Below are 22,400 nucleotides of genomic sequence, written 5' to 3' on the forward strand. Positions count from 1 at the left end.
CAATTGAGATAAGTCATGCTGTCAGGACTCAACCACATCAGACGACAGTCTAGGTCCAGGTTTTCACTGTGAAGACAAATGGGAAACCAACCGAGTGAGCGTCCAGTCTCCCTCCTTTTGATCTCCCCTCCTTGCCCTCCCTGCCCCCACCCCACCGCACCCCACTCCATAGTTAAGACTCGGCTCCAGATGTTTGCCCTGTCACATGGCAGGGTCAGCTCCATAGGGGTATTTGCATTTCAAAAATAAAACTCCTGGAGTTCCTGTCATGGCACAGTGGTTAAGGAATCCAACTAGGAACCATGAGGTTGTGGGTTTGATCCCTGGCCTTGCTCAGTGGGTGAAGGATCTGGCGTTGCTGTGAGCTGTGGTGTAGGTTGCAGATGTGGCTCGGATCCCACGTTGCTGTGGCTCTGGCGTAGGCTGGCAGCTACAGCTCCGATTCGACCCCTAGCCTGGGAACCTCCATATGCTGCGGGAGCGGCCCTAGAAAAAGCAAAAAGACAAAAAGACAAGCAAAACAAAACAAAAAAAAACTCATGAGAAAGCCACACTCCACTGGAAAAAGGACCCTGGGGGCAAAATTTCGGGCACCTTGGATGCCTGGGGGCAGGAGCTTGCCAGTTACTGGACTGTGGAGGGGGTGGAGCTGCAGACATTTTCTGGTGCCCCTGGAATCACACTGCTGAAGGAAACCAGCTCTTCTGCACAAGCCTGAGATGGCCCTTCTCTGCGCCTTTCAGTTGATGTCTGTTGTTCAGTCCGTTGGGCTTCCTTTCACAAATGCTCTCTGCCCTCCACTGCATTCAAACACTGTGGATGCATGAAATCCTGACCCGCAGTCCCACTGGTGTCTCCGCCTCTGACCACAAGCACTAGCTGTCCCTTGATAAGGAGGAGAGACAACTGCCCTCTAGTGGTTCCTAACCCAGAGGTCACAAATAAATGGCAACAGATAGTCTGTAATGTAAAAATAAATAAATAAAGCTTAATTGGTAGCAATTTTGCTAAGTAACTTCATCTTCCTTTGTCTCAGTTTCTACCTCTATAAACACAGAAGAAGACTTTTCACATGAAATGCATGCGCTCAAGTCTACACATCACTCCCTCATGTCGTATCATTTGCTTCACGGTATGACGGTCTCTCTCCATGGCAATGACGAGGTCATTGGACAGAAAATCATTTCATAGTAAAAGAAAGGGCACCTCCAAAAACAAAGGGACAGGAGTGGAAATTCATCATCCCTCACCTTCCTCTCAGCAGCCCAGTCTGTACAGGGCCACGATCTACCTGCAAATCCTGCTCACGGACGGCTCCTCGCCTCCTCACTGATGGTGCCATCAATTTCCGAATGCCATTGACAATCATGCCACTTTCACAGGGTCTCATAACTTCTCTCTCCTCTTAACCTCTATCATATTTAAACCACTTGACTGTGTAACTGTCAGAACTGGCAAGGAAGGTGTTCGTCAAAATCATTCTGTAAGAAGTAATCCCAGCTCCTGGATGTCAATGGTTTCTTTTACCAAGGGTTACGATTCTTTGAAGTGCCTGGTAAACTGGATTTTTACCATAGGCTTGGAGGCAAATTGCTCCAAGACTGGGGGAGGAAGGCAAAGGACCAATTCAATCCTTGTGTTAGACTGCCATCTAGTGACAGATTAGGATATCTGCTGTGGACCGTGCACAGCTTTTACCTCCAACATCCTAAGGTGGGGTAAACCTATAAATCATAAATGCCAATATAACATCTTAGAGTCCACATGGCCAAATTAATATTTATGCCATTCTCCCTCAGGCATCAATAAACATCACCTAGGAAAATAGATGTCACAGCAGGTTCAACCTTTGTCAAAAATCTGACGTATGCTCTGTCATTGGCACCTCCAGCCTTCCCCTCCCTCAGGTTCTCCCACCACCCAACCCTGTGTCAGAGGGACTGAGGCCCTCCTTTTGGCTCTATGGTCAAAGTGTGGGTGCCTCCCTCTTGGCCGCCAGGGCTCCAAAAGCAAAGATCAATGGGCTTCCAGGTGCTACATATATATTTAGCTCCTGTGGATCCTGCTGAGCCCAAAGATCTGAGACAGAGGAGCTGCCCCCAGCTCACAAAGAGGACCACAGCATCCCCGCCTCAAGCCCTGATTGCCCTGAAGACCAGCGCTATGGATAAAGTGTGGCCTGATGCTCTGTTACTGCACTGATAGGCAGGGATGGAGCCCCGTGAATGTGGGTTCTGAGAAGACGGAAAACAGTTCAGAGTCTGGCCTGAACTCAGAGCCACTCTCCCACTGGCATGTTCCACGTCCCAGCTGACTCTTCAGGTGTCTGAGGCCACACAGAAGGTTCCTGGCCCAGTAAAGCAGTACCACGACCTAGAGCACAGGGAGAACCCTTCCCAGGACCTGGCCCCTCTCACACCGGGTCATACAAGGGCTGTAGGGAGGCCAGTAAGAGTCTCCAGGGCTCTGTCCATTTAACAAGCAAGCACAGGGTCAAGAGAGGCCTCAGGGCTCATGGGAGAGAAATATTTATTAGATGATTTAAAAAGAAGGGGTGTGTGGTCTGGGAGCATATTCTTGGTAGTTATGACAAGGTTAAGCAGGCAACCACAACTGCCATCACCGGGAATAGTGAGTCTTTTTCAGCTCAGAATTTCCACATCTCTGATCAAATTCCTCATTTTTTACCCCCACCCCCCTTTTTTGTTTTTTAAGGTCGCACCCACGACATATGGAAGTTCCTAGGCTAGGGGTCAAATCAGAGCTGCAGCTGCCAGCCTATACCACAGCCACAGCAATGCAGGATCCGAGCTTTGTCTGCAACCTACACCACAGCTCATGGCAACACCGGATCCTTAACCCACTAAATGAGAACAGGGGTCAAACCACCTCCTCATGGATTCTGGTTGGGTTCATTACCTCTGAGCCACAACAGGAACTCCCAGTTTTCACCCATTTTTGTCCCTCTTTGCCTCTAAGTTATTTGATGTATTTATAATAGTGTTTTAAAGGCCTTGTCTTTCAGTTCAAACATCTGGCTCATCTAAGGTTCTGTTCCTTTCTCTTGGTCCTGCTTCTTTGTGCGTCATGTATACTATGTTTTTACATCTTAAGCTGTAGGATGGATATTAAAGAGCAAAGGAGATGGGAGAAGACTCTCTGTCCTCTCTGGCTTTGGGACTCAAACACCACAAAACCAGGTCTCTTTGCTTTCCAGCCCATGCCAATTCCAGTTTGGGATGATTTTATATCAGCTCCTTCTTCCTCCCACTTTCCCACATTTTGGACCAGAATGGACTCAACACATGCAACCACGTAGGTCTTTGGCCAAACATGTAGGTTGAGCACAGGGCAGAACAGACAAGGAGAAGTGGGAGCTGCATGTACACATACACGCCCCATGAAGCCTACAGGGATTTCCCTGTAAACTTTTCAAGTGCCTCAAGAATCACCCCAGAAATCCAGTGAAGGAAATCTCTTGGGCACCTTCTGTGTATTTCAGATACGCCATCATGAAAACCAATGCAAAGCTTTCCTCAGTGGGGTCAGCTCAGAGTGAAACTGTTTTGGGAAACTGGAAGAAGCTATTATAGTTGTATCTTAGATCTTTGGGATCAAGGCGGCCTTGGAGAGTGGCTTCTGGATGTTGACCGAGAAACCTGGCTTTCAGACACTGCCGTTTGGCCACACATGCCAAGTACGCCAGTCTGTGCTATTCAGGATCCTAAATGGCCAGACTTAAATTAACTTAGACCACAGTGCTGCCTCTTTGACCAGAAGGCACCGATGTGGCATCCTCCTGTAAGCATCAGTCCTTTGCTTCCTGTAGCCAGAGCACCCAATTTTCCAGCAGGAGAGAGTCTGCCAGGCAGAAATGTCCAAAGTGAGCACTAGCACCTCACAGCCTCGCCTCTTCACTATGTCAGAGTGGACCATCTCAGAGTTCTCTTGTGGCGCAGCAGGTTAAGGATCCAGCATTGTCTCTGCAGTGGCTCAGATCGCTGCTGTGGCGTGGGTTCGATCCCTGGCCCAGGAATGTCAACATGCTGTGTGTGTGGCCAAAAAAGTGGGCAGTCTCCAGGGGCACAGGCTTAATTCCTGAGGAGTGATTGCTGGTGGAACCATGTCCAGGTCCCCCATCCCCGCCACTCTCAGCTCCCTTTGTCAATCCAGCACAGCTGGACCAGTGCACAAACTAAAGGCAAAGCGGGGCCAGGGACGTTCATAACCCTGAGCCTGAGGGACTGGTCAGCTTTGAAAGATGAAGATAATGATGGCTATCATCTCTCAAACCGTGCTGTCTATACCAGGCCCTGTTGGAACATGGGTGTCATCTCACTGGGTGCCTAAAGGCACCCTAGGAAGCAGGTACGGCTGTCAACCTCTAGATAGAAACCAGGCCTTCCTGCTGCAGGAAAGCTGCACAGACAAGGCCTTATCCCTCGTGAATATTCTTTTAAGTCATTTTAAAGAAACATAGAAGAAAGAAAAATGTACATATACACACTATACATGAATATATGTATAGATATATACAATATATAAAATAACATGCTGGCTTTTTTTTTTTAACTTGGAGGAATACAAATTTCACTGAAAACAAAGCCTTCCAGAGTTCCCTGGTGGCTCAGCAGGTTAAGGATCCAGCATTTTCACTACTGCGGCTCCAGCAGGAACTTCTACATGCCCCAGGTGCAGCCAAAAGAAAAAGAAAAAAAGAGAAAAAAAGAAAGACTTCCAGGTCCCAGTGTCAGGTGTGCTGATATTTCTTCAGGATTATTAGGAATAATGTTTTCCTTTAAACCAAAAGTGGAAGGGAGTACAGAAAAAATATTTTTCCACTGTACTGTCAGAGATAAATGATTTCTGTGGATTTAGTTGTGTTTATTTATAAGGAAGGTCCTAACTTTCATAGATATGTACTTATTTACTAGTTGAGGCATAATCTTTTTCATCTGAAAATTTTCTGGAGTACTTAACCTCGCATCCTGAATGTCTTAAAGCAGCAGTCAAAAGAAACCCGCACAAATAACGCAAAATATTAACTGTATAATTGAAGAGCATATGGGTGTTCACGATAGAATTCTTTCCATTTCTCTGTGTACTTCAAGTTTTTCACAATAAGCTGTTCAAAGGCAGGGGAAGCCACCAGCAATGATGCTACCAAAACTTGACTCCCCATGGAGCTTTCAGAAGGTCACTAGAGTGTATGCATTTTTGAAAGTTTACCATTGATAGTTATGAAAAAGAAAAAAAATGTAAGAAAGACTTATTTTCAGAGTACTATTTAGAAAACAGACCCCCCCCCAAAAAAAGAACTTCTTATAAGTGTACTTACATAGCTACTAAAACTTTCAGTATATTATTATAATACTTTCCAATCCTTTTTGTGTGTATACCATTTGGTTTTCTACATTAATATTTTGCAATCTTTTAAAAAATGTATGTAGTTTGCTCACTGGCTGCATGGTATTCCATTGTATAAGTTATATAAAGGTACCATACTGCAGTTCCCAAATTTAATTACTCCAAAACACCTGGTAACATGTTGTAAAAATACACATTCTTGGGACCCACCTACTAAATGAGAATCTCCAAGGATGGTATGGAAGATGAATTTTTTGAAGCTTACCCTGTGATTACAATGCACTTAATTAACTATCTAATTAATTAGCACATGTCATTTGCTTAATCCACCATCTTCAAACATCAAGTAGTTGTCGAATTTCTGCTAAACAATAATCACAATACCAATACCTGTAGAGACAAGTATTTCTCTGCAAACATGGACAATTATTTCCTGAGGACAATAAAGCAGTTTGCTTTTTAAAAAGATTTAGCGATCAGGGAACTATGGAGTGACTACAGCTCTGGGAGTGCTCACCCCACAACCATGGAATTCTAAGGAAGACTGGCAGTCATCCAGGGCTGTCTTGGCTACTCCAGAAGAGGTCAATTGGGAGTTAAGAGTCCTAACAACTCTAGAAAAGCTCTTGATGACAAAGAGGTCTGGCTTCTCCCTTACCTCCATAATCACAAAGGTCCTGTTCAAAAGGGTTCCCTCGAGTAAGCACTGAAATTGGCTCTTGCTGTCTTGTGCTGCTATATTTTTTCTTTCTTTCTTTTTTTTTTTTTTTTTTGTCTTTTCGCCTTTTCTAGGGCCACTCCGGCGGCACATGGAGGTTCCTAGGGGTCGAATCGGAGCTGTAGCTGCCAGCTTACGCCAGAGCCATAGCAACGCCAGATCCGAGCCACGTCTGCGACCTACACCACAGCTCACGGCAATGCCGGATCCTTAACCTGCTGAGCAAGGGCAGGGATCGAACCCACAACCTCATGGTTCCTAGTCGGATTAGTTAACCACTGCGCCACAATGGGAACTCCTTGTGCTGCTATTTTAAAATACCCATTCAGGAGTTCCCTTCATGGCTCAGCGGAAACAAATCTGACCTCCATGAGATGCAGGTTCAATCCCTGGCCTCGCTCAGTGGGTTAAGGATACGGTGTTGCCGTGAGCTGTGGTGTAGGTCACAGATGCGGTTCAGATCTGACATTGCTGTAGCTGTGGTGTAGGCCAGTGGCTACAGCTCCGATTCGACCCCTAGCCTCGGAACCTCCATATGCTGCGGGTGCGTCTCTAAAAAAACAAAAAGAATAAAAAATAAATTAAAAAAATAAAATATACATTTGGTAGTTTACATAGTATGGAACCCCAAGAGCAATTTCTCAAATTTAATCCCGTGGGCTCCTAAGTATTCTCAGACATCTGAAAATATGACATATTTTAGTTTTAATGCTCTGTTTCCATTTTGATAGTAATATACATAGAAGGTAAATGCTCAGTTCCAGGGCCTGTAGTCTTATGTTTAAGATCAAAATGACACAAGGTCACCACCCAAAGAAACTTAAATATTTCTCAAACTCAGGTGTGTGGACATACTCCCAGGATTCCCTGGGAAATTTTTTTTTTTTTCCTTTAAAAGGAGTTTATACTGTACTGAAAGTTGAGAACCACTGGCTTAGAATACATGGACCATATTGCTTTTATTTTTCATTATTTTTTTTCTTTTTGGCCATGCCAGTGGAATGCGTGGAATTTCCTGGGCCAGGGATCAAACTAGTGCCACAGCAGTATCCAGAGCCACAGCAGTGACAGTGGCCAAATCCTTAACCCACTGAGCCACCACAGAACCTCTCTGTATTGCTTTTCTCTCCAGAGCAGGGCCCTACCCAGGCCCAGCTCTCAGCAAAACTTAAGGTAGCTTCTAAGAGGCCTCCACCCAGGCCTTCTTGACACACTTCTTGAACCCAACCCCGGGGCAATGGGAATCAACTCCTTGCCTTCTAACTTTTTTTGTTCAACCTAAGGCCGGACCCGCGGCATAAGGAAGTTGTTCCAGGGCAAGGATTGAATCCCAGGCGCTCAGACCTGAGCCGTAGCCGTAGCAACAAAGGATCCTTTAACCCACTGCCCGGGGTGCCCGGGGGAATCTAACCGCTGGTCACTCTAGTCGGATTCTTAACCCATTGTCCAACGGCAGGAACTCCTCCTTGCCTTTCATCTTATTGACGGAAACTAATATGCCGAGCCTCTAGAAAACTCTGAGACCATCAAGTCCAACCCCACTAAGCAGAACGGGGAAAAGTGAGGCCCAGAGATGGGAAGTGCCTTAAGCGAGGTTGCACACCTAGCTAACAGCAGACAGAATAAGAACCTAAGCCTTCTATCCTTCAGTGCCTCAGATGGTCTGTAGAGAGCACTCACCAGGGACCGCAGAGACTCATTTCCTCCATCACCACCCCCCGCCCCGCCCCAACCCGTTTCCACCCACCCCGGGGGCCCAACCTCCCTCGAGTCCTCTCCAAGTCGACCCGCCTCTCTCTACTCCAGGCTTTCATAAGCATGTCACACCCCAACTCCAACCCTACTGCCTCTGGCCTTCCCTCGCCTAGAAAACACACGAACTGAAAAGAGCCCCACGGCGCTTTGTGCGGCGGAGTCCGCCCCAAGGCGCATGCGCCAACCTAGGTCGGCGCGCGTCGGTGACGTCACAGGGGCGCCAACCTCGAGTTTGGGGCAGCGACTCCAGCTAAAAGTAGGAGCGTGTTGGTATCAATGTAGCATACCGCGCGACTTCAGACACAGGAAACCTCTCCGCCACAAACTTTGGCGAGAGGCTTGGTAGTCGAGGCTGCTGAAGAAAGTAGAGGGAGGTAAAGAGGGAGCGACGCTGAAGGAGACGTCAGAAAAGCGCACCGGAAGCGGTCCGAGAATGAAGAGTAAGCCAGGTTGAGGGCCACGACTTTGGAGAGGGGTGGAGTGAGGTGTAAAGAGTCGGAGACTAGATGTGGGTGCTGGTGGAACTGTTGTGGGAATTATCCCTCCTTAACATAAATAAAACTAAGGCACGGGAGTCCCAGTGTGCCTGGCTCAGTCTCTGAGCTAGGGATTGATGGCAGAGCTGGAAGCAGGTTAATCTCGGGGGCGCTGCCAGTCGTGTGTGGTGCTAGAGGAGGGCCCAAGGCCCTGGCCGAACTTGGCCAGTACCTCCCTGGGTGGCCTGGTCAAGGCCCTGCTCCTCTCTGCAACCCTGTTTACCTTTGTGTAAGGTACTGATGAAGGTGCCTGCCCAGCCTGATGTTATGTGAGGGACTCTTCCCTAGTGTAAAGCTCAGGGAGCGTGCTGGGGAACGATATCACTAAACCAAAGCTTTGGGAGTTGAGCAGAGAAGAGGTGTGCCAAGGAGAGGAGCAAGCACCCAGGACAGTTATAGGCAGGGGAGTGACACCTTTAAAACTGGATTTTGAGGGCCACCTCTCTCACTTCCTATGTATGTGATCCAGTGTCTCAGCGTATCTGAACTTCAGTTTTCTTAGTATAGAATAGGAATAATAGCTCCTTTAAAGGATTGTTCAGAAAGTGTAATGAGATAAAATGTATGTAGCTTTAAATCAGGGGCATGGCAAGTAATGAGGGGTCACTAACTGTTAGATATCTATTGTTACAGAAAGGAAAAAAAAAAAAAAAGACTTCCACGTCTAATGCTAGGAACCTATGACAAGCACAAAGTCATTCCGGGGGTTCCAGGCCCTGCAGATAGGTTTTAATCCCTATCTTCCATTGGAGGGAGAACCAGACTGTGTATATAAAACTTGTAACCCCTTTGGCTTGCTTGGTCCAATGTACCTGAGAAGCACAAAGAGAGCTGGGGCAGAATTTACAGAGTCTAGTATGAACCAGACTTTCTAATCTTTTGGCCCTTAAACCAGGTCTTTGTCTCATTTTTATTCCGTTCACACCCATATTCTGTCCTCAGTGTGTGGTTTTCTTCTTCAGACAAATTAAGAACCAGGAGGGAGTTCCCACCTTGGCTCAGTGGTTAACGAATCTGACTAGGAACCATGAGGTTTCAGGTTCCATCCCTGGCTTTGCTCAGTGGGTTAAGGATCCAGCGTTGCCATGAGCTGTGGTGTAGGTTGCAGACGCGGCTCGGATCCTGCATTGCTGTGGCTGTGGTGTAGGCCAGTGGCTGCAGCTCCGATTCGATCCCTAGCCTGGGAACCTCCATATGCCACGGAAGCAGCCCCAAAAATGGCAAAAAGACAAAAAAAAAAAAAATAAATAAGAAACAGGAGCGTAAGAGTTTTTAAAGATTGAAACCACACTGAGCAATATATATTTTGAGCTTGAAGATCTGTATTTTATCAGGTTAGGACACCATCAGTTGTATGATGCATCTCAATTTCATAGATATTAAAATGTGACAAGTCTTTTTTAAATATCTAAATGTTAACAAAATGTAGTTCCGACCTCCTTCATCCTGGAAATCCCTGTCTCATAACTTTTAAATGGGTTACATCTTTAGACTTCTAGAGCTCGGGCTCCTAACCTGTGGAATTTTAAACCAGTGCAACTCCAAATATGGTCTGCTGAGCTGCAGTAGCATCTGAGAACTTGTTAGAAATGCAGGATCTGAAAGTGGCACCCAAGACTCTTCATTGTAATAAGATCCCAGAGATTTTTTTTTTTTTTTTTTTCCCTTTTTAAGGCTGCACCTGCGGCATATGGATGTTCCTAGGCTAGGGGCGGAATTGGAGCTGTAGTTGCTGGCCTGCACCACAGCCACAGCAACGCCAGATCCACACCTCATCCGTGACCTAGACCATAGGTCCTTAACCCACTGAGCGAGGCCAGGGATCAAACCCACATCCTCATGGATTCTAGTCGGGCTTGTTACACACTGAGCCACAACGGGAACTTCCAAGATCACAGAGGTTCTTAACGTTTGAGAAGCACTATTTTAAAGCACACCTTTGGAACTTCTGGGATGGATGGACAGTAGGACAGGAGGCGTCCAGGAAAGTTTTGAAGCTATGCTCTTTGTACCATTGGTATCTTCTCTCCATGAATAAGCATGGTTATTTTCATGATTAGAAAAGGCTTGGGTCTTATAAGCCATAGTGATCGGAATTGTTTGTTTCATGTTTGTTTGTTTTAAATCCCCCAGGTGTGATCTACAATGCCTTTTCTCAGAAAGAGGCGAAAGAGTTCGATGTTCAGGTACAGTGCTTGGCAGGAGGTCTGGGAGCAACAGAGGTGATGGCAGACATGGCTCCGTGGCTTCTCCACCCGTAGGGCTGTTTTAGCCATCCTTTCCCACGTTTTACTCCTCACGTTTCCAGCAGACATGTTAGGCTTAATCGGGGTCTGTTGTTCCCCTGGGTCTCCCTTTCCATGCTACCAGAGTCAAGTTGGGTTAACTGGAACTCAGGATCAGTGTCGTCTCCCACTGTGTAGGGGACACCGGGCTGCGCTCACCTGGAAGCTGCTGTGGCAGGCACTGTCTTTTGACCTTGTTACTGTGCTCCCTTCACTCCTGAAGAGGCCAGGCAGGTCACATTTCCTAATTGTCATTTATGGATTATATCTGGGTACTACAAACAGAAGTTTCACTGGTGACTCAGAATGAGGGAGTTTTTTGTTTTTTTGTTTTTGTTTTTGTTTTTCCTTCTTTGCTTTTTAGGGTCACATCCATGGCATATGGAGGTTCCCAGGCTGGGGGTCCAGTTGGAGCTACAGCTGCCGGCCTAACCCACAGCCACAGCAATGCAGGATCCGAGCCGAGTCTGTGACCTATAGCACAGCTCACAGCAACACTGGATCCTTAACCCACTGAGCGAGGCCAGGGATTGAACCCAGAACCTCATGGTTCCTAGTCAGATTCGTTTCCGCTGCACCACGATGAGAACTCCAAGGGAGTTACTTTGAAGACAAAACTTTGAAAGACGGATGCACTTTTGGCTTCTCCATGAAAGATGGGCCCTCAGGTATTTAAAGAATCAGAATAATTGTCCTTGTACAGGAATAACCATGGTGATAACGAATTTTTACTTACCATCTAAAAGTACAAAGCTGAAGCTGACGGCCGACTGTATCATGAGCTACCTTGAAGGTGGCCTATATCCCATCTTTATCCCCACCTCCCACCCGCCCCTGTGCCCACTTCTCCCCCATGAAGTGAGAGCTTCATTACTATTGACATGGCCTCAAGATGTTCGCAGCCCTGTTAGTGCAGCAGAGGTACAGGAAGTGACCCAGTTGAGGGAGGACCTCGGCAGGCAGTGCTGCCCAGGACCATGGCAAACATGTGGGCAGAGGCAGCTGAGTGAAGAATAGCCTGGTAGAACTCCAGCTTGAAAGACAGCGGTGCTTGGAGTTCTTTCAAGAATTACACATAATCGTGACAGTTATTTTGCTCAGAAGTCCTCTCGAAGAGCAGGTGCTCAGCCGCAGTCACATGACACTCGGCTCTGTGTGGAGAGTGAACACCCGGGGCCAAGATACGCTTGACAGTTTCTTTGCCCACGTGATGCCAGAGCAGACTTGGAGAGTAGCCACGCCGCATCCACAAGGCTGGAAACTCAACAGTATTGCGATGCGACCACCCTGTCAAAATCCCTCCCTGTGGTGGCTGCCCCCCCCCCCGGATGCTTGGTGACGCCGTTTTTCCTAGTGTTAGGGTCACTTCCTCCCAGGCCATAGCTTGATTCTACTCTAAGCTGCCTTCATCTGAACGTGACTATTTAAAAACCATTGTCATAACATTTCTCTAGCTTTCCTCCCTGCCAGGAATGAGTGAAGTCTTTTCTTCAGATGTAATAGTGTTCTTGGGATCAGAATAACCTCAGAAAAGCAGGGTAGGAAGTTGGAAGTTTACATGGCTGTTTGTGGCAGTCATGCGTTGGCATTTGAATGGGACACATGCATCTGGCCAGCTGGGGTGGTGAACCGGCAGACGAGAGAGACTGTGTGAGCCCGGCTGGGTAGATGGTGGGTCAGCAAAGGCGGCTCATCTGCTGTTGCAGCATGTGCGGGAGGGCCTGGGGGCCTGGGGGCCTGGGTGGCCCCAGCCAGAGCAGTGAACCCCATGCCATCTTGTTCCTGCACAGCACACGGGCGCCCAGCGGGCCGAGGCCTTCGTGAGGGCCTTCCTGAAACGGAGCATGCCCCACATGAGCCAGCAAGTCCGGGAGGACCTCCTGCAACGCAAGGCCGTCGTTCTGGAGTACTTCACTCACCGGAAGCAAAAGGAAAAGAAAAAGAAATCCAGAGGCCTCTCTGCCAAGCAGAGGAGGGAGCTGCGGCTCTTTGACATTAAACCAGAACAGCAGAGGTATGCCAGGCCCTTCCCGCCTTGGCTTAAGATAGGAGAGCCTCTCTCGCTTCTGCCACAAGGGGGCAGCCTTCCTTTACGGATTCAGACTTTGGGTTTGGCTTTTCTGCCGGACTTCTGTGGTAGCTCCACTGTTCAGACTCCTGGTGCCCTGAGTGAGTCTGTTGCCCCTGGCAACAGGCTATTTGTCTTTCAGTTTTCTTAGAAAAAGAGGAACTGGTATTAACATATATCTCTTTGTAGCTTTTAATAGCACTAGACAGAATCACCCATTGGGGTTTTATTGCCAAAGAACATGCTGCCCACATGTTTTGGAAGTTTCTGAAAGAGACACATCACTCTCTGTGGGAGGACACGTTCCATCCCTCCTTGGCCACAGCTCTGCATTTGCATGTCTTAGGACTGTTCACAGGCTCTTGCTTCAAGATCTGTAGCCAAATAGCTTCCTACTTCCCACAAGACAGTCTGTCACCTTGTTCATGGCCCCTCACAAGATCAGCAGCTCTGGGAGGAGGAAGGGACTGCTTCCTGCCCCTGGTGGGCCACTTTGGATAGAGTCCACTTTGGATTTAAGCTTGAGGTTCTCATTTCTCTAACCAGTAGTTTTGGTAAACGGAGTCCCCGTGAAGCAGCAGGAAGGTCCATTCGGGGTCCTCTCAGCTGCTCCCTCCCCTTGGCCCCACTACTTCTCGCTCACCCTCTAGACCCGTCCCCTTGCATAGGAACGTATGACAACCACCAGCTCCTGTTTCCTGAGGGCTTACTGGGTTCCACTTCCTATACAGAAAACCTCAAAATAGCAGTGGCCTAAATAAAATTGAAGTTTATTTCTCTCTTATGAAGAGAAGCCCAGATGAATACTGTCATGGGCTGGCAGCAGTCACAGCCATCAGAGAACCAGGAATGTAGCCCCGGGCACATCCTTCCTGCTCCACTATCGTGAGGGGTTGCTCCATGGTCTAGGATGTCTGCTTGAGCCCCGGCCGTTATGGCTGCATATACAGCAAGAAGAGTGAAGGAGCAGAGGAAGACAGCACCTTCCTCTTCTCTTTAGCAAAAGCTTAGCCTCAAGAGGCTCCTACCAGTGAGTTAACTGAGGTTTGAGAGGTGACAGCACCAGATGTTCGTGCTGTTATCCAGAGTAGAACTAGGCTTTACGCCCAGGCCCCAGTGAGCCAGATCGTGGTCCTTGATATCAAGCCAAGCTCTCTGCTCCTCGGATGTTAGACTCCCAGGCTCACCTTGCTTAACTTTTTACCTCTTTCTGACTTTGCCACAGGTACAGTCTTTTTCTCCCTCTGCACGAACTCTGGAAACAGTACATTCGGGATCTGTGCAATGGACTCAAACCAGACACGTGAGTTGCACTTCTAAAGCCTTGTCCTTTGGGGCCGAGCCCAAGTCTCAGGATCATTGTGAAAGCAGCCTTGGGAGCCTGCTCTCGGAATTGCCTGGCCGCAGAAGCTTGTAGACCTGTTCATTTCTTTCAGAATTCTTTTTCATGGTATTCATTAGGGGCTTCTGTTTATCTCATAGGCAGCCGCAGATGATTCAGGCTAAACTTCTGAAGGCAGATCTTCACGGCGCTATTGTTTCAGGTAATTTGCTTAGAAGCTCATCATCTGGATGCCCAAGCCACCACTCAGCGGCCACTCCTTACCACACAGATATCCCCCCGTTGCCAGCGCTTAGGGTGGGAGATGACTGTCGTTGTAACCAGTTCTCACCACTTGTTGGACACTTTATTTATTTATTTTTTTATTTATTTTTTTTTTGTCTTTTTGCTATTTCTTGGGCTGCTCCCGCGGCATATGGAGGTTCCCAGGCTAGGGGTCAAATCGGAGCTGTAGCCACTGGCCTACACCAGAGCCACAGCAACGCGGGATCCGAGCCGCATCTGCAACCTACACCACAGCTCACGGCAACGCCGGATCGTTAACCCACTGACCAAGGCCAGGGACCGAACCCGCAACCTCATGGTTCCTAGTTGGATTCGTTAACCACTGCGCCACGACGGGAACTCCAGTTGGACACTTTAAATGGCCTCTGTGTACCTTCTCTACACAGAGATCCCAGCTGGCATCCCAAAGGGCACAGCATCACCCACAGCCTGGTACCCTGAACTGGTCTCCCTGGTTTTACATGTCAGCTGTGGAGTGACAGTTCCCGAGTTGTCATCTCTCCAGCACAGAGCTTACCCTTGAACTCCTTGAATCCAGATGTCCACTGGACGTAGCTACCCAGATGTACAGGAAGCATTGTGAGCTTTCCCTGTCCAAAACAGAAGCTCCTCACCTCAGCCCTTCCCCTGGCCTTTGTCATCTTGGTTACTGCTGAGAATCACTGTTAGTGCCACTAATAGTGGCACCACTATCGCCCTGGTTGTTCAAGGCAAAACCTAGGAGGTATCCTCTTCTTCCTCCAGTCCATCAGTACATCCTAACACCCAAACCTAAGCAACTGCCATCTCCCCTCGACTACTGCAAAGCTGCCCAGCCCTCCCCCTGCTGACATAGGGTTCCTCCCTTGACCAGGCAGCCAGAGTGAAGGTTTTATAACAAGTTGAGTCCTTTCTGTCTCCTTACGGTGGTCCACATGGCCTGTCCAACTGCTCTGGGCCCCAGGTCTAACCACGCTGGCCTGCTTTCTCCTTCTGTCCTGGCCTGGCCCTACCTTAGGGCCTTTGCATTTGCTGCTTCCTTCTGCCCAGAGAATTCTGTGTACCCAGAGACTGATTCTTTCTAATTATTTGGGTCCCCACTTGGATGTCACTTGCCAGGGGTCTGCTGTCCCTAAAGGTGACCCCTCTCCCACCTCCTTACCTGGTCCTTATTTTTTTTGTAGCACTCATCACCATCAGCAAATGCAGTTGTCAGAGTTCCCATCATGGCTCTGGTTGATGAGCCTGACTAGTGACCATGAGGTTGCGGGTTCAGTCCCTGGCCTTGCTCAGTGGGTTAAGGATCCGGTGTTGCCATGAGCTGGAGTAGGTCGCAGATGTGGCTCTGATCCCACATTGCTGTGGCTGTGGTGTAGACTGGCAGCTATAGCTCTGATTCGACCCCTAGCCTGGGAATCTCCATATGCCACAAGTATGGCCCTAAAAAGACAAAAGACAAAAAAAAAGAAAATGCAGTTGTCTGGTTTGATACACACCACCCCTCCCCCTTTTAGAACAGCAGCTCCAGGAGAGTCTGGTTCACTGCCGTGCCCAGTACCTACCTAGGACAGTGCCAGGCACATAGCAGGTGTACAGTGAATGTGTGACTTCACAGGGACCTGGGTTGGGGAAGTGAGGGGCCTGCTGCCTGTGGGGGCAGCTCACTGCTGGGTGGCCCTTAGTGGGATCCCCTTCTGGCCTGAGTTCAGGAGGATGTGGAAAGGCCATGATGGACAGGTGTTCGTAAAGTGAGACTTGGCCCTGCCAGAGCAATCCGACTTGGGCCTTGGTGGGGCTGGATACATGTGTGACCTCTTGGCTCTAGAACCTGCCCAGGACCCTATGGCAGCAGGCCCTCCAAAGGACACCTTAGCAGAGCAGTCCAGAGGCTACAGAGCCATCAGCAAGGGACTGGGAAGCTTGGGTTCTTATCCCGCTTGTCTCTGCCCAGCTGAGGAGCCTCCACTTCATGGTGCCTCTCTGGGGGCTCTTTCTCACTCTGCCGGCTCAAGGCTGGGACCAGAGCCCTCAGCCTCTGCAGGCCTGGCCGCTGTGGCTCCCTCAACACCACAGAGGCCTGAGCCCTGAACCACCCTTTTCCTTTGCAGTTACAAAATCCAAATGCCCCTCCTATGTGGGGGTTACAGGCATCCTTCTACAGGAAACAAAGCACGTTTTCAAAATTATCACCAAAGAAGACCGCCTGAAAGGTATGTTACTGGATCTGAGGGCGCTGTGGGCTGTGGCCTCCCCAGCCGATTCATCAGCCCTTTCCTCTTGGCTGTAAGGGTCCGGTGGGCCTTTCAAGTCCGCACAGATTGTGCGTTGCCTGCCACCTTACGTTCCAAGCCTGCAGAGACCATCCCGGCACCCAGGGCTTTCCCTGAGGCGCTGGTGAGCCCAGCCAGCAGCCCTGACCAGATGTGATCAGGGGAAGGAAGGGCTGCGTGGCTGTGCCTCCAGACACCTGGCTCTGTTTCCTGGACTGGGACCCCCCCCCCCCGCCCCACCTGCCCAAAGACTGCTCCTCCCAGAGGTCCAGAGCCAGACTGACAACAGGGAGGAAGCTGGGGTGGCACCCGCCCACCCCTGGGATTCCCAGGCTGCGCCCTTGCCCGTGCCCCTGGGGGTTCCAGGGAGCAAGTGCAAGCTCACCCGCCCCATGGGCTCCAGCTCACTGCCTCCCCCTCACCTCTGATCAGAGATTTCAAGGCCACAGCGGGAGGTTTTTGTTCCTGAAATTTTTGAGCTTGGGTTTCTTGCTGCTTCCTCCATTTCCCTATATATTCTTCTGTTCTCTTTTTAAGCCTCAGGAAGTGGTATACGCATTTCCCCAATAAACCTAAAGCCATGAGTCCATCTGAAAGTTATAGGGCAGGACCTGTTTCTGGCAGTTTTCCTGGGAGTTTCTGCTTCTGGAAGTTTGGTCCATAGCCTTTTACCCTGCAAATTAGGTGCTGAGGTATATTTAAAATGTAGATAAATTGGCCTTCTGTAATCTTGGTGCTACTTTCTTCCATTTCCCATTAGCTTTTTGCACTTTCTCATACAAACATCTTAGAAATCACATTCTCCGTGAAAGTGAATTTACTGCCAGGATTTTTTTTTTTCCTCATCCTTGTTCCCCTGGTTTGTTGTTTGTTGTTTGTTTCAGTCATCCCCAAGCTGAACTGTGTGTTCACTGTGGAGATCGACGGCTTTATTTCCTACATTTATGGGAGCAAATTCCAGCTGCGGTCGAGCGAGCGGTCTGCGAAGAAGTTCAAAGCCAAGGGAACAATTGACCTGTGAGCTCTTGCTGCCTAAGGGGATTGTTTATGGCAGCTGAAAACTGGAAACCCTAAATACCCTCCTTTCTGGGAAGAGGTGGTCAGGCCAGTTCTGGTTCTAGACCACCTCAGCCGGTTTCAGTCAGAGCTAAGGACATTTCATCATCTGGCCAGAAGTATAGTGTCCTGAGCGCCGAAGGCAGGGACAAGCGGTGTGGTCTTTTGGGGTGCTTTGTAGGTCTTTCTAGGTGCTCTTGTTTTTGTATTACGCCCGTGGGGAGAGGAGATTGGCAGAACACACCAGGATTGATAACAGGTTGACTTGAATAGTGGGACTGTTTGGTTTTCATTGCTTTTTCCTACTTTTCTGTGTTTTCGGTATGTTCTGTGATGAATCGCTTGTTTACCTGATAACAAACATGCACGTAGCCATGGACAGGAGCGCCTCCTGCAGCACAGCCAGGAGGGAAGGGGAGGCCCGAGGCTGCCCCTGGATTGCGCCTTTACTTTTTGCTCTGTGGAAGCCGCCCTCAAGCATCGCCTCTCCCAAGTTCACTGGTGCCCTGGCATCTTTGGCACATCACTTTAAACCATGCCCACTATCAAGGTCTTGGATCTGAGATTTACTTTGCTAATTCAAGAAAACTGAAGAGGAATGAGTGGTGAAGTTGCTGAATGACTCAGGAGCCAGTCGTTCGGGGGTCGGAACTGGGCTGGGCAGAGGGTCGGGCCGAGGTGTGCTTGTTAATGCTTGTTCCCCTAGAGGGCGCTTCAGCCTGCAGAGCGTCCTCATTCCTGAGTCTCTTAGGCTCCAGAGGAAGGTAGGCTGAAGGGGAAATAAGACTGCAGCTCTTCCCAAGGTCTAACCTACTGAGATGCCTGAGTCCCCAGCGGTGGCACCTTTGTTGCCATCTTAGGTCCATTTTTGCTGCTGGGGGGGAGGGCCCTGGCTCCCTCTGACCCTAGCCCTGTGGGCAGCGTGCCCTGGGCCAGGAGGTGGGTCCCTTCCATGCAGGGCCTGTGCACAAGCCTGCTGAGTGAGAATAGTGTGGGGACCAGCCTTCCAGGGTCTGGTATCAGGAAACCACGTGGCTCAGAAGATCCTGTCCCCTCTTTGCTCTGAGGAGCGTGTGCTGCTGGCCCACACAGTGAGGGCAGAAGCGGTCCTGGCGGCAAATTCATGTGCTTTTCCTTCCGCACCAAGAGGACAGCGATGCCAGAGGCCTCGCTCTCAGCACTCCACACTCAGACTCCACACTGGACGAGAACTGCCGTGGTGGAGGGGGACGTGCCAACCCTGACCGCGTTATAGCAGGGGGCTGAGGAGGCCTAGCTGTGCCTCTGCGCCCCCTGAAGGGTGGGCACAGACACTGGTCTCCCACAGACCCTGCTCTGTCTGCATGTGGTGTCCCTCACTTTCCTGGAGGGTGCTTCCCCAGTCTGACCGTTGCTCCCTGTGGTTCAGAGCACAAGTCCCAGGGGCACCATCTCACGCAGGACACCCTGACCCAGCGACAGCCCTCAATGTGGCCACAAGGAGATGCAGACTCAGAATCCTCCCTTGCCCAGCGCCTTACTGCCTGAGCGGGAGAGCTGGGATTTGAACCCCATAGTCTAGCTTCAGAGCCACACTTTTGATGGTGCGGGGGGTGGCCCCAAGGATGGCAAGATACATCCAGAGTGCACAATGTGGTCCCTTTGTTCCCTGGGCTTCCCCGAGGGAGCCTCTGTCTTCTGTGTGAAACGGCTCTGCTCCCCTGGCTCTCTCAGAGTGCCACACTGGTAACAGTGTTGTGCTGTGACTTCCTAACCCCGCTCTCTCCGCCTCCTCTGCCATGTAAAAGGCGGCTAATGTTGTGTAAATACAGAGTTGCTTTCCAGAAAAGTTGTTGGAACCACTTGCCATGTGGAATCTGTTTTTCGTTTGGCACAAACTCAAGTTTCCATGTGAGCAGCTGTTTAATTTGCAGACCTCGCTCCCTCTCCCCAGGGAGACTTGGAGAGAAGGCTCACCTGCCACCGAGCTGCTGCTGTGCACGCCTGTTTCTGGGATGCCTTTTTGTCCCCACAGCCTGCTTATAGAGGCCACTAGGTCCTATGGCCTGAGGACCCTGCCGTCTTTCCAGGCAGAACCAGGCTGGGCACTGGCTCAGCGTGAGCCTTCCCAGCGAGGCCATGGTAACCGCCGCAAAGGGAAATGCACGGGGCTGGCCAGCAGCACTGGGCTTGTCACAGAGGGCAGTGGGGCCTTGGCCCTGCAAGACACCTGTGAGACAGTGAAATCTGCCTCGTGTGTGCACTTCACACACGGGAGAGCGTGCCCCAGAGAGGCCTGTGGAGCAGCAGAGGGGGTGACACCTCAAGACAGGACAGGGGTGGCTGCGGGGCCAGGAGACTTTGGTTCAGTGACCCACTATTCCCCAAAGAGCGAGTGGGCACCGGGACTAGCTCTGTGGAGGACACAGCCACGGTGCAGGGCCTGTAGAGGACAGGCCTGAGTCTCCAGGGCAGGAAAGGGGTGAAGCACCTGGAGGGTAAGGGGCAGCAGGGCCACGGCCATTGTATTAGCCTGTAAAAAAATACTGCCTTTGACTGTAACAAAATACTGCAGACGGACATCAGAATCATTCTTTTCTCACTGCTGGAGGCTAATAAAAGTCCAGGTTTAAAGCGCCAGCAGGGAGGTCCCTTCGTGGCGCAGCGGAAGCGAATCCGACTAGGGGCCATGAAGTTGCAGGTTCGATCCCTGGCCTCGCTCATTGGGTTAAGGATCAGGCGTTGCCGTGAGCTGTGGTGTAGGTTGCAGTCGTGGCTCAGATCCCCCGTTGCTGTGGCTATGGGGTAGGCCAGCAGCTGCAACTCCAATTAGACCTGTAGCCTGGGAACCTCTATATGCCACAGGGGCAGCCCTAAAAAGACAAAAGACAAAAAAATAAAGTGCCGTCAGGGCTGCTGTCTGGTGAGAGCTTTCTCCTCAGCCACTTCCTCTGTGCTCACACAGCCTTCTGCGCACACTCAGGAAGAGAGCAAGATCTCTAGTGTCTCTTCTTATTATAAGGACACCAGTCCTGTGGGATTAAAGCCTCACCTTTACAGCCTCATTTAATTTTAACTACCTCCTTAAAGGCCCAGGCCTTCAACACAGGAATTGGGAGGGGGGCATAATTCAGTCTGTAATAGCTATAGAATTGTCCCAACTGGGACAGACTGGCTGTGCCCTCCCCCTGCCCCCCCCCCCAGCCTGGCCCTCATCACCCACACCTCCATATGGGGTGCCTGGACCATTAGCTGGGTCAACCAGCCTGGCTGCTGAACCCTGAGCTCCCATCACCCTTGGATTCCAGGACTTGCTCTTGGAACTTCAGTTCACTGCTCCCTCCAGTATCGGGAGCCCTGAGGTACCAGATTCCCTTACATTTCTGCAAGCAGCTGAACTCTTCTCTCACCCTCTTGGGGAGGGGGGCACACGCAAGTGGGCAAGGGAGACTCCCCAGAGGTGGTGGCTCTGGATTCAGGTGGCTCTGGGATGTGAAGAGTGTGGTCACGCAGAGGCTCAGGGCAGGGGTTTGCAGAGCCAATGTGGAGGGCCCAGGAGATCACCTGTCCACTGGGCCCGCAGGAAGAGAAGCAAGAAGGGCTGTGGAGCTGTGGCTGAAACCTTGAGACACCCCAGCTTATCAGTGCGGGGGAGAGATGGCAGGAGCTGCTAGGAAAGTTCTGATCCACAGGGCAGGATATGGAATTCTGCTGATGCAGTCACCCAGTTCTGAAGTCTTGAGGCCTCAGTGTCACCATTTGTCAAATGTGGCCATGAGACTGATAGGGATGGCGTAGGCACAGGTAGTTGTGGGCGTCCTAATAAAGGATCATAGAAAGGGAAACCCCGGGGATGATGGGAGATCACTGTGAGTTAATAAATTGCTCAAAAAAGCCATCAGCACAAGGCAGGCTTGCTTGCCTGGTGGAGAGGCGAGAATGCCTGCATTCAGATTCAGACCAAGGGCAGGAGTTTGAGGACCACCCTTCTACTGACTTGAATACACACCTCACCAGAAACCAAGGAGGAGCTACTCTTCCCAGAAAGAAAGAGGTGGTCTCTTCTGACCCCCACTGCCCTTGGATGGTAAAACTGTAGCCCACCTGATCCTGGGGGGCAGAGCCTCCTTGCCTGCCTGGCTTGCATCTCTCACAAGCATCCTATCCTAATAAATCTATTTCTTACCTATCACTTTGTTTCTTGCTGAATTCCTTCTGTGTGGAGGCGCAAAGAACCGGAACCTCAGTGAGTCCAGACACCGGGTGAGTGATTCTAATTTAAAACTGTGAGTTTAAGTCCCAACCTGGGTTTAGTCTGGGTTCGAGTCCTGGCACGTGGGTTCAAGTCCCAAGCTGTGTTCTGGCTGGGTTCAGGCCACTAGTGCTATCAGTTTTAAAACCAGGTTGGGGTTTCCTGAAGTGGGATTCTGAAGCTGTCTGTATGAGAATCAGCAGGATGTGTGTTAAAAGCAGCCAGATTCTGGGCTGCAGTCAGTCTCCGGGGGTGGAACCCAACTAGTCTGTATTCCTCTAAGACCCCAGCTGGTTCCTCCAGTCATTGATGTTTGAGGATCTTGGACTCCAGATGGTGTCTAAAATCTCTTCCAGCTCTGGCATCTGGACTGTGATTTAAGATCTGGGCCTCTCGGGATGGTGCTTTCTGGATGCTGAAAAAGATTGTCTAATGACTGATCTCTTAGGTTCTGAAGAGTAAACATGAATATTCCCCCCCAAAAGCCATAAATTATGGTAAAAAGCTT

General features: G+C 49.9%; 1 protein-coding gene across 2 annotated transcripts; it reads left to right on the forward strand.

The window, feature by feature from the left end:
• Positions 1–8,059: 8,059 nt before the first annotated feature.
• On the forward strand, positions 8,060–21,832 carry POP4 (POP4 homolog, ribonuclease P/MRP subunit). 2 transcript variants are annotated; one of them, XR_014805068.1, is made up of 7 exons: positions 8,060–8,280; positions 10,510–10,562; positions 12,452–12,675; positions 13,955–14,032; positions 14,212–14,407; positions 14,702–16,545; positions 17,490–17,939. XR_014805068.1 is itself a non-coding variant. In XM_003127004.5 (7 exons), the coding sequence occupies exons 1-7, from the start codon at positions 8,274–8,276 to the stop codon at positions 17,624–17,626; spliced, it is 663 nt and encodes a 220-aa protein (XP_003127052.1). In that variant the 5' UTR covers positions 8,060–8,273; the 3' UTR covers positions 17,627–21,832. The 2 variants fall into 2 exon arrangements, 1 of the variants encoding a protein (XP_003127052.1); XM_003127004.5 differs by having other exon boundaries at positions 14,212–14,273; positions 16,444–16,545; positions 17,490–21,832.
• The last annotated feature ends 568 nt before the right edge of the window (positions 21,833–22,400 follow it).

Source organism: Sus scrofa, chromosome 6 (assembly GCF_054392235.1).
Source record: "Sus scrofa isolate SSC_HxYL_T2T_F1_AM1 chromosome 6, Sscrofa_HxYL_maternal_Yorkshire_Landrace_v2.0, whole genome shotgun sequence".
NCBI lineage: Eukaryota > Metazoa > Chordata > Mammalia > Artiodactyla > Suidae > Sus > Sus scrofa.